The following is a 12,905-nucleotide window of genomic DNA, read 5'->3' on the forward strand; positions in this document are numbered from 1 at the left end:
TCTGTGTCATCAATCTCCCCTTGGTCTGGAGCATCTCAGCACAGGAACCTCAGGTCCAAAGGACGTGCTCTGCTCCCAGTGCTGCTTTCTTGGTGGTATAAGGTCCCCAGTTCTCTGCTTGCTTCCCTTTCCCTTTATCTCTTGGAAGGTAAAAGGTGGTGCAGGCCACACCCTCGGGAAACTCCCTTTACATTGGATCAGGGATGTGACCTGGGTAAGCGTGGTGTTACACTCCCACCCTAATCCTCTTTAACGTGAAATTACAATCACAAAATGGAGGACAACTGCATAATACTGGGAATCATGGCCTAGCCAAATTGATACACATATTTTTTGGGGGACATATTTCAATCCATGACAGGGTCCTTACCTCGAGATCCCCGAAATCTCCACACAACGCAGCAACTATCCCCACAGGGCCCTTTTGGGCCTCATTCCAGGGCTGCGGCCTGTGTCCGTTCTGGTTTTTAAATATGTTAACACTACTCCTGTCACACGTGTATAGGTAATAACACATAGAGAAAATAGTGCTGGATATGGAAGAGAAGCAATTCAGTGAAATGCTGCTGACAGAGAATAGTGGGAATGCAGAACTGCTAGTCTGCATGCCCTCAGGGATAATTTTAAAACTGAGTAATAAGAGCATCAGATTAAGAGGCATCAGCTAAAGAAGGGGAGAATGTTCTCTGAAGCACATTTGTTTGCCTGATAGTTTAAATACAAAGTCACTTTTTAGTCTGGTTTTGGCCCTAGTACTGCAGCTTCCTCCTTCCTAACATGGTCTTAATCACAAGTCCCTTATTTCTTGGTGAATTTGGAAAGAAAAAATTAATTCAAATCTTCAGTCTTTACCAAGTCAGCTGTCTTCTCACAAATCCAAGAAATTTCAGCACTGCAGCGGGAAACATAAATACTGCCTTTTTGAAAGTAAGCACATCCTTTGGATCCATTGATCGGGGTAAGATGTTTAGTACTAAGTCTGAAAATGAACAATTTTAAATTAATTATAAACTCCATATTTGAAATTTGATCGCAATTAAGTGTTCTCAGTTGCTCTACCAGCCAAAAATCATGTTAACTTAATGCTGAGAGACTTCCATGTCCACAGTACATCTAAATCCTTAAAGCTAGCATACTCGAGTTCCTTGTTTTAAGTTAATCATGATCCCAGGTAGACTTCTTAAGAATACTTAAATTCTGGTCTGCGAATTTGTATTCCCGTAGAACCTCTCCAACTCAGATTATGTTAGAACTCCTAGAATTGCTTTAATTTGGAACTTTATAAAGAAAAACAGAAACATTAAATCATATTCTACGTAAAACGTGCATTTACCTATGGACAAATATAATTTTGTATATATTTATACATATGTGCAAGTGAAGAGAACACAAGACAAAAGTTGAGAGAAAAGATGAATGTCTACATAGAAGTGGTTCTGAAATCAATCCCCAGATCTGCTACTAAAAACTAGCAATAACTCTCAATAATATCATTAGAAAACTGTGCTTTTTTTTATCTTCCAGTTGCCTTCAAGTTGATTCTAATTCACGGAGACCCCATATGTTTTCAATGGCTGTAATCTTTCAGAGCTTCTGAGGTGCCTCTGGGTTTGTTGGAACCTTCAGCCTTTCAGTTAGTAGCCCAGCCCGTAGCGATTTACAATAGCAAGAGACTTCATAGTAGCATACCATTCAGGTCTAAAATCCTCTTCTGTCAGCTGAACATTGTTTTCGTTACTAAATCTTAATTTTAGTGTATGTACTTGCTCAAAGTAGCCTTTACTCAATAGCCAAGGAAATGGTTACATAACCCTGAAGCTCCATCTCCCTAACCTGAGAAGGCCCTGTTGACTCCTCTGGTAGCTATGCTATCTCAGAGGGCTCAGTGTCTGCAGGCTCTGAACCCTGCTCTGGAGGTCACTTTCCCCATTCTTTAATTAGGAGTTGTGGGGGAAGGGAGGGTGATAGGGATGATTAAACCTCTTTGAGGGAAGAGACACATCTTAGATTTCAAAGTGAAAATGGAAATACATTTACATAGCTTCATGGTACTACTCCTGTAAGCCCTCAGTCTAGCAGCAGTACCTGAGATTTATTTTTAATCAGTCCACGCCCAACTTTGCACCAGTTGCAAAGAAGTAATTTTGTTCTTCATCTATTGCTCTGCATGTGTTTTTTGCCATTTTTATATGTGTGAAACCAGACTAGTAGATTTAATATGACTAGTTGTGGTGATTAGAGAATGAGGAGATTGATGTTTGTCTGAATAGGAATAGCCATGATAAACCTTTGGAAAATGGATGAAGATAAAGTGTATCCAGGGAGAAAAGTATAACCATATCATTCTTTGTTATTTAAGGAATTTGGCAAGTCATAGCTACAGTCCAGTATCTTTGACAGAAAATGAGTGATTACAATTCAGTTTAATAAAACTATGAAAACATGCATTAAAGATTGAAACAGGAGTTAGTTGGATGAATGAAGTCCTTGCTGGGGGTTGGAGTGGAGAAAATCTACTATACCCAGAAAAATGCAAATGATCTTAACTTTCATTTCACATGCTAATACTGTATATTGTATTAATAAAATATATAAATGTGGTTTTATTATTTTAATATGGTTGTAATTAGGGTTGGGAGTATAGAACAATGTTCTTCAAAATTTTTGTTTTGTAGTGTTCGTAAGAATTTTGTAAAACTAACAGCTGCAAGCATCTATTAATGATTAGAATGTGGAGTGTAGGACGTATAAACCTAGGAAAATTGGAAGTCATAAAAAATGAAATGGAATGCATAAAGATCTATATCTTTGGCATTAGTGAGTTGAAATGGACCAGTTTTGACCATTTTGAATCAGACAATCATATGGTCTACGATGCCAGGAATCACAAGTTAAAGAGGAATGACATCACAGCCATCATCAAAAAGAATATTTCAAGATATATCCTGAAGTACAGCACTGTCAGTGATATGATAATATCCATGTGCCTATAAGGAAGTCAGGTTAATAGCACTATTATTCAAATTTACACTAATGCTAAAGATAAAGAAGTTGAAAAATTTTACCAACTTCTGCAGTCTGAAATTGATCAAATATACAATCAAGATGAATTGATAATTACTGGTGAATAGAGTTCGGAAGTTGGAAACAAAGAAGGATCCAAACCAAATCAAAACCTGTTTCCGTTGAGTTGATTCTGACTCATAGTGACCCTATATCAGTAGTTGGAAAATATTGCTTTGGTGATAGAAAGGCTGCCTGAGATTTCATGATGAATTTTATAAGACCCACAACTTATTCATTGCAAATACCTTTTTCCAAAAACGTAAACTGGGATTATACACTTGGACCTCACTGGATGGAAAACAGAAATCAAATCGACTACATCTGTGGAAACAGACAATGGAAAAGCTCAATATCGTCAGTCAGAACAAGGCCAGTGGTCAACTGTGGGACAAATCACCAAGTGTTCATATGCAAGTTCAAGTTGAAGCTGAAGAAAATTAAATCAAGTCCACAGGAGCCAAAATATGGCCTTGAGTATATCCCACCTGAATTTGGAGATCATCTCAATAATAGATTTGTTGCATTGAACACTAATGACCAGAAGAATTGTGGGATGACATCAAGGATATCATACATGAAGAAAACAAAAGGTCATTAAAAAGAGAGGAAAGAAAGAAAAGACCAAAATGGATGTCAGAAGAGACTATGAAACTTGCTCTTGAATGTCGAGTAGCTAAAATGAAAGGAAGAAATGATGAAGTAAAAGAGCTGAACAGAAGATTTCAAAGAGCAACTCAAGAAGATAAAGTTTTATAATGAAATGTACAAAAACTTGGAGTTAGAAAAGCAAAAGGGAAGAATATGCTTGGCATTTCTCAGGATGAAAGAACTGAAGAAAAAAATCAAGCCTCGAGTTGCAATTTTGAAGGTTTCCATGGGCAAAATGTTGAATGATGCAGGAATCATCAAAAGAAGAAGGAAGGAATACACAGAGTCAATGTACCAAAAAGAACTGGCCAAAGTTCAACCATTTCAGGAAGTAGCATATGATCAAGTATTGATGGTATTGAAGGAAGAAGTCCAAGCTGCCCTGAAGTCACTTGTGAGAAACAAGGCTCCAGGAATTGACAAAATTCTAAATGAGATATTTCAACAAAGGGATGCAGGGCTGGAAGTGCTCACTTGTCTATGCCAAGAAATTTGGAAGACAGCTACCTGGCCAATCGACTGGAAGAGATCCATATTTGTACCCATTCCAAAGAAAGGTGATCCAACCGATGTGAAAATTATTGAACAATATCATTAATATCACACACAAGTAAAATTTTGCTGAAGATCATTCAAAAGTGGTTGCAGCAGTGCATTGATAGGGAACTGACAGAAATTCAAGCCAGATTCAGAAGAGGACACGGAACAAGGGATGTCATTGCTGATGTTAGATAGATTGTGCCTGAAAGCAGAGAACACCAAAAAGAAGTTTACCTGTGTTTTATTGACTATGCAAAGGCATTCTACTGTGTGGATCATAACAAATTATGAATAGTATTTTAGAGAATGGAAATTCCAGAACACTTAATTGTGCTCATTCGGAACCTGTACATAGACCAAGAGGCAGTCGTTCAAACAGAAAGAGGGGATGCTGCATGGTTTAAAATCAGGATACTTTCACCATACTTATTCAATATGCATGCTGAGCAAATAGTCTGCGAAGCTGGACTATATGAAGAAGAATATGGCATCCGGATTAGAAGAAGACTCATTAACAACCTCTGTTATGCAGATGACAAAACCTTGCTGGCTGAAAGTGAAGAGGACTTGAAGCACTTACTGATGAAGATCAAAGACTACAGCCTTCAGTATGGATTACACCTCAACATAAAAAAAATGAAAATCCTCACAACTGGACCAATAAGCAACATCGTGATAAAGAAAAGATTGAAGTTGTCAAGGATTTCATTTTACTTGGATCCATAATCAACACCCATGGAAGCAACAGTCAAGAACTCAAATGATGCATTGCACTGGGTAAATTTGCTACAAAAGATCTCTTTAAACTGTTAAAAAGCAAAGATGTCATCTTGAAGACTAAGGTGCTCTTGACCCAAGCTATGGTGTTCAGTCACCTCATATGCATGCAAAAGATGGACCATGAATAAGGAAGACCGAAGAAGAATCGATGCCTTTGAATTATGGTGTTGGCGAAGAATATTGAATATACCATGGACTGCCAACGAGCAAACAAATCTGTCTTGGAAGAAGTACAGTCAGAGTGCTCCTTGGAAGCGAGGATGGCGAGACTTGGTCTCATGTACGTTGGACGTGTTATCAGGAAGAACCAATCCTTGGAAAAGTACATCATTCTTGGTAAGGTAGAAGGTCATCGAGAAAGAGGAAGACCTTCGACAAGACTGATTGCCACAGTGGCTGGAACAATGAGCTCAAACACTGAAATGATAGTGAGGATGGCGCCGGACTGGGCGGTGTTTTGTTCTGTTGTATGTGGGATCAGTATGAGTTGGAACCGACTTGAAGACACTCAACATCAACATGTGCCCATTACATAGTTTTTAAGTTCACACAGTTTTTTTAATTAACTTTTAATAGTTGTAGAAAAGCGATTTTCAGAGTATTACATCTATGTGTAGTTTAAGTATTTTCATCAAAACCTTGCAATGACAGATTTAGCTCATTTTAATTCATGAAAAATATTTGTCATATAACTTAATAAGCAAGTTCTCATCATGAAACTAATTGTTAAACTAATCAGTCAATTCAGACTTACTTTCTGTTAGAAAATGGCTAAGAACTTCTCAATTTACATAAATGTAGATTTCTCATCCATGCAGTCCTTTCTACTGTGTTCCTGTGACAACCACCTCACTTCTGGATTCTAAGCGCTGGAGAGCCAGAATAGCCAAGTGATTGAATGTGTAGTCTCTAAACAGTCCTGATTTTGCCACTTATAGCTGAGTCACCTCAGGCAAGTTATGTAATCTCTCAGGGACTCAATTTTCTCATCTATCAAATGAGAATATAATAGTGCTTACCTTACAGGTTTAATATTTCTAAAGAAATTTGAAAATAGTATTATACGTGTTTGCTAATTAAATACATTTAACTAATAGATTAGTTCCAGTGCCTTGCCATGAGTTTCTTACACAGATGAAGTCAAGTACCATCCTTTCAATATTTGTTACTGCAGCTTTCTTTCCTTTGTAGGTCTGTACCTCTTTTTTATATCTAAATTTATAATGTTTCTTATAATTAACATTTATTTTGTTGGGTTTCTATGGAAAGCTTGATTTTCTCCCAATAGTTAGAGACTTACAAGGATGCAGAAGGAGCAGAGCCATCCTCCCATAGCCAGCTTCTGCCAGACGGGTCCCATGATAATCCCAGCCAGAAGAAAGAAAACTTGGGTAACAGCTGTGATTTAAGAAAATTCTGACAGAGAAAACATTTTTATGTGAGAGTCACATTTCATGTTGCAGAGGCAAGATAGATGGGGGCATTCATTAAGTTCATTTATTAAATCTCATTTCAAAATGCACTGAATTCCTACCATGCAAATCAGAAATTCTACTTATTTACTTTTCATTTATATGGATCATTTCTATAATCAGGGAAGGAGATCCAACTATACCTTTTCTTCCAAGCTGTCTATCTTCAGCAAGGTAGAGTTCTTGTCCATGCAGTCCTTTCTACTGTTAACCCAGGTTTTCTCTTCATTGGTTGTAAAATAATAGCAGCTGTTTTGGTACCATTGCCACATCTTAGGACAAGGATTACATTTGTGGTCTGAGAAAGAAATTATACCTAATAGTATAAACTCAGTGATGCTGGAGTGACTGGGGAAAGTCCTGAAGCTAAATTGTTTAACTGGGCAATAAGGTCGTACAGCCAGCACCCTGCAGACATACCACTGTAGGGGCTCCTTTAAAGAAAGTCCCCCTTGTTATGGCCTGGGTTAGGGCAAGGTGGATCCAAATTTACTTTTCTGGGCTTAGTCTTCTGGACTCAGAATTACCAGGATCATCTATTAATAGTCAATAAAATGAGGAACTGAAGTATCCAGATTGGTATCATTCCAACATTCTTCCCAAATTTCCCTCTCTGTGTTTTTCAAAAATATTAAATGAACTTGAATATTCCCCTTCTCTTCTGTAAAATCAGTGGGACATCATTAAGGGTCATTGGCTAACATAACTCACTTATACTCGGAGGAGAAGCACATGGTCACCTGACACAGGGCAACATTTATGTACGGCTGGCCAGCAGGTCCATGTCTGTTTACCTGAATTGTGAGTGATAAGCTGTTGGCAGAGTCTGATGGCCATTTGACCCTGCTTCCTCAATAGGCTGGAGATCTGTGACTTGAGAAATTCTTCCTCTGTGGAGAAGTTCCTGTAGATGCCCGGTTGTTGGGATGAGTTATTCTGCTGTTGGTAAACAGTTTTCTGAAGTTGACTCAATTTCTCTGAATCTGAGTTAATTTCATTAGATATCTGCAAATCTCCAAGATACAACAGGAAACATTTTTATGATAGCTACAGATAATTGTCTTGACACAAAAACATTTCTTAAATTATTCAATATTTATTATTGACTCCTAATAAATGTGCTATCAGAAAAGAAACACACCAGATAACTTTCTGTTACCAATTGTTTAAAGCTCACCTTTATAATTTTACTCATAATTTAATTAAGAGCCTCTTACATTAAAATAACGAATTAATAATTTTATGTATCTAATATTTTAGGCAATGATATTATTTCCATTCATTTTGGAAAAATGCTTTTTCTGTTTGAAATTGGTTGAAGTAATTTTGGTTGTTTTAACAGGAACAGAATCTTTAGGACAATGGGTATTCCAAAGTATGGCCTGCAGACTAGACTACATACATCAGAATCTCATGGGGTAATTACACAGAAGGGAATACGACGCAATGATACAGAACAATGATGAATCCAAGAATCATCTCGTAGCAAGGATGAATCTGGAGGGCATTATGCTGAATGAAATAAGTCAATCACAAAAGGACAAATATTATATGAGACCATTATTAAAAAACTCAAGAAATGGTTTACACACAGAAAAAGAAATAAAAAAAATTGATGATTATGAGGGACGGCAGGGTTAGGGATGGGGAATCACTAACTAGGTGGTGGACAAGTGTCAACTTTGGTGAAGGGAAAGACAGCACACACTGTAGGGGAATTCAGCACAGCTTGACAAAGGCAAAGTCATAGAAGCTTCCTAGACACACACAAACACCTTGAGGAATCGAGTTGCTAGGGTTGAGTGCTGAGAACTATGGTCTTGGGAAATATATAGGTCAATTGGCATAACATATTTCATAAAAAAAAATTTCTATTTTCTACATCCTACTTTGGTGAGTAGCGTCTGGGGTCTTAAATGCTTGTGAGCAGCCATCTAAGATACATCTATCGGTTCCATCCCATCTGGAGCAAAAGAGAATGAAGAAAACCAAAGACAAAAGGAAAATGTTAGCCCAAAGGACTAAAGGACCACGTGAACTGCAGCCTCCAGCAGCCTGAGCCCAGACTATCTTGGTGGTGCCTGGCACTGTCACCAACCACTCTGACAGGGTTCACAATAGAAGGTCCCAGACAGAGTGGGAGAAAATGTAGAACAGAATTCAAATTCACACACACACACACAAAGACCAGACTTACTGACAGAGACTGGAGGAACCCCCCTACCGTGGCCCCCAGACACCCTGCGAACTCAGAACGAAGCCAGTCTGGAAGCCCGCTTTTCATACATAGATTAGATAGGCCTATAAAACAAACGGTAACGTATGTGAGGAACGTTCTTCTTCATTCAGTCAAGGATACGAGACCAAATGGGCAACTCCTGCCCAAAGGCAAGACAAGAAGGCAGGAAGGGACAGGAAAACTAGACAAACGGATGTGGAGAAACTGAGGTGGAAAGGCGGAGAGTGCTGACACATTACGAGGATTGCAACCAATGTCACAAAACAATTTGTGTATAAATTTCTGAATGAGAAACTAATTTGTGCTATAAACTTTCACCTAACAATAAAACTAAAAAAAACAAATCCCCTTGGGTGCTACTTAAAAAACAAAAACAAGCAGATTTTAATGCCAGATCATTTCTGGTCCTGGGTCCATAAAAACCTACATTTTTAATAAGCACTTCAGGTGATTCATCAGCACAATAAATATAAGAACTAAAAGCATTGCACTTCAGAAAAAAAGAAGTTTGAGAAGTACCCTTCAGTGGTGACCGAATAAACACATTTCATCTTCATTCATTTTTCTAAGTATGCATCAGTATAGGAGGTCAACTGCTAATCCTCATAATTCTTGGCTATTTAACATCTGTTACTGCTCCTAGAATAGCATATTATTTTCTTAAAATACCAAGCCATGGTATTGACCTCTGTATCAATGTCCAAACAGGCATGCCAAAATCCTGATTCTCTATGAGTTCTTACAGATAAGAAAAAAAAAGCAAATACATCAGAGGAGATACCAGTTTTATTCAGCAAATAAACTCTCCTGACTGCAAGTCCCCTGAAAGCTAGGGCTGTGTCATTTTACTGTTCTGTGAGTTGCTCAATGATATTCTATAAAATGTGAATTCTCAGGATATTTTTTCGCTCACTGTTAGTCCAGGACTCCCTACCCTGTCCACCCAAAACTGCGCAGTGATAAAGGGAATTTGGCCACAGTGCTAGCGAGTGGGGCTTCCCCTGTTATGTGGAGATGGTTCAACTCTGTCTACTGAGTGATGTTTATCAAGCCATTCCTCCTCCTTGTTTGTATCCCTTCCCCTTTCATTGCAGTCAGGCTGTTGCTCCTGCTTAGGAGTTTTCTCTGCACTAGAAAGGTCTTGGGTAAGCAGATTAAATGAGTCTGGTGCTAACATTAAAGTTAAATGCAATGGTGTGTCCTTCCTTGAACACATCTTCCCAGACTCTCTGTTCCTCATCATTGAAATAATAAGTGGACGTGTGTCTAGGCAGAAGAGAGCCTCCTTATTTCAACCAATAACCAGAAAAATAAGAATCTTCTTCATAGTCTAACCTAGCTTGTCAAAAGAAAACAATGGATTTTGGAAAAAATTCTGGCAATAATGAAATGTGCTCGTTGCTGGGTTTGAACTGTATTTATCTCAGAGACCTAGAGAACGGGGAATACATAGGATAGCAAAAAGAACTAGAGGGTTCAAGATTCTAGCACCTACAATATATTATAATCTGAATTAACATAGTTTACAAATACGCTTCCCAATCACCTCTCTTGGGTTTTCTGCAAATATACTTACACATAATCCCCAGCGTCACCAGCCCAATCAGCAGCATCAGACAAAGAGCTAACAAACTCAGGAAAGCCTGATGCCATACGGGTAACGGGGCCGGACGACCTGAAGAAACCCAACAGAGGAGTTAGCAACCAGAATTGACTTTTAGTTATTACACTTTGGGTTGTTTATTTCTTCTTCTCAGGAAGTTTCTAAACCTGATGTCTCAACTCAATTTGGACTCATAGTGACCCTGTATAAGCTTCTAGATACTAAAGTTTCTCTCTTGTGTCTTCAATGCTCTTACTCAGAAAATACCAATAATGATATATAATAAGGATCTCTCTCCATCTGTTCCCCTCCATTTCCCCACCACTCTCCTTTCCTTCAAGAGTAAATTTCTCTTAATTTTTAAGCTTTTGCCATATATCATCACCCACCTTCCTTCTTGGAGTTTACTGCAGGGCTTCAAACCAGTTCAATCTGGTTCTAACTGCTGCTGAGAATTTGCATCTCTAACAAGTTCTGAGGCGATGCTAATGCTGCTGGTGCTGGCTAGGGACCAATTCTCAGAACTACTAGTCGAGCAGTGGTCCTCAAAGTTTATTATACAGAAGAATCACCCGGAGATCTTGTTAAAATGTAGATTCTGGAATGGTTAGCATCACTTGGGAAATTGTTAGAAATGCAACTTCTCAGCAGGGGTTTCAACCAGGTTTGAAGTCCTGGTTTACTGCATTTAGGAATGAGATGTTGTAGGAATTGCTTCTCTGGGTGACTCTGACAATAGGAAAGAGAGGCCCCCCCTCCTTTTTTTTTTGAGATTACATCTCTCCATAGAGTAGGGTTGTTGTGGATTTTGCTTTTATATATTATTTATCCTATTTATCATCTTGTAGATAATGAATGAATGAGGAAAGAAAGAGTAAATAAATTTGCAGTATAACCTAAAGATAGCAGAATAGACCAGAAAGCCAGTGTATGACTTCAAATTTAGCACTTAACCTTTTTTTTTTGTTCTACAGAAGGTTCTCGTATGTCCCTTACCTTCTAATTCCTTGACTCATATCTTAATGTTTCTACCCTAATGTTACAGATAGATTAGTGCAACCCTCAGGTGCATTGTCAGATTCACCACATCCACACACATACTTTAACTAAAAATAAACCTAAAGAGGAAAATGAAATTCAGATGTTTCGGATGGTTCAGGACAATATCCTGAACTTTTGACAGATCTGCTGTAGGTAAAGGCTGCAGTCTGATATACTACATCAGATTCCTGACCATGGAGACTGCTGTATCTTCCAATTGGATGTAAGAAAATGAGCCGAAGACTAAAATTAAGTCTGGGCTCCACCACATATCAGTTGTATGAATTTGGGTAAAACATTTAACGTCTTTCAGTCTCAGTTTTCTCATCTACACAGTGGAGAAAATATAATATTAGTCCATTCATTTCACAATAATATTTTGATAAAGATATGAGGTTATATATATAAAATACTATATAGCTGTTCGTTGTTATTATTGATTCAACATTACAAATTATACTGGAGATTTCCATTACACTAAAAAAAAAAACTTAGATAAACCACCTCTTGTCCATTTCTGACCCATCCATCCACTCAATTTTTTCTTTCAATCATTTATACTACCTAAAAGATAAGTTCCCTCTACCTTCTCTATTTCAGAAGCTTCCCGTCTGGCTTTTAAAAAACATTCCCCTGGTATCTCTCGTGAGGTATAAATATATGGGACTACATTTATAAAAATAAATGTCTAAGTGTAGTCCCTAAAACCAATCTCTGGCATGTCTGATCACAATTTTTCACTGAAACACATTTTCACAGAACATGATGATACTACAGTTTAGAGATGGTTTCGAAAGACACACATTTTCTCCTAAACATTGGAAACACTCATTCTACTTATGTATTCCACAATTCTGTGTCTCCATTTCGGAGACCCACATTCCTTTAGTATTATTATCAAAGCCAGCGTTACCCGTGCGTTTATCACCTGTCCATTCCCCGAGGTTACATCCTGCTTTCTCTGAATTCCTACCTCTTTTTCTTAGATTATTTCCATCCCTGATATTTCCTGCTTCCACAGAGTTTTGAAATGAGAGTGTCGCGTAGGTCACTTCTTCAGACATTGTAGAAGAAAGCACTACTGTAAATTATGTAATTAATGTTTCCGTATCCTCAGGTCTGGTAACAGGATGTTCTTTTCAAGGCTGGGAGCCGTTACAGAGACACTCAACTGACCCAAGACACATCCCACTGCCCCTCTGTAAGAATAGAATGATTATCAATTTCACTGCAGAGAAAGTGAGAGAAGTCAAACATTCTTTTTAGAAATTAAAATACTATAGATCTTAAATTGTTTACCTTTTCAGTACAGTTTCTTACTGTGAAGTAAAGAAGTATGCTATTCACAATAGCCAAAAGGTGGAAACAATCTAAATGCCCATCAGCAGATGAATGGATAAACAAAATGTGATACATACATACAATGGAATACTACTCAGCCGGTAGAAGAAATGAAGTCTTGATACATGCTATAGTATGGATGGAGCTTGAAGACATTACACTGAGTGAAATAAAT

The 12,905-nt window shown here is 37.9% G+C and overlaps 1 protein-coding gene across 1 annotated transcript; it reads right to left on the minus strand.

Moving 5' to 3' along the window:
• Positions 1–754: 754 nt before the first annotated feature.
• On the minus strand, positions 755–12,551 carry CLEC12B (C-type lectin domain family 12 member B). Its single transcript, XM_004386262.2, has 6 exons — positions 12,363–12,551; positions 10,322–10,420; positions 7,301–7,519; positions 6,650–6,804; positions 6,335–6,450; positions 755–979 (listed from the first exon to the last, which is right to left on the minus strand). The coding sequence occupies exons 1-6, from the start codon at positions 12,451–12,453 to the stop codon at positions 829–831; spliced, it is 831 nt and encodes a 276-aa protein (XP_004386319.1). The 5' UTR covers positions 12,454–12,551; the 3' UTR covers positions 755–828.
• Between the last annotated feature and the right edge of the window lie 354 nt (positions 12,552–12,905).

The sequence above is a fragment of the Trichechus manatus genome, unplaced genomic scaffold (assembly GCF_000243295.1).
Source record: "Trichechus manatus latirostris isolate Lorelei unplaced genomic scaffold, TriManLat1.0 scaffold00160, whole genome shotgun sequence".
Lineage (NCBI taxonomy): Eukaryota > Metazoa > Chordata > Mammalia > Sirenia > Trichechidae > Trichechus > Trichechus manatus.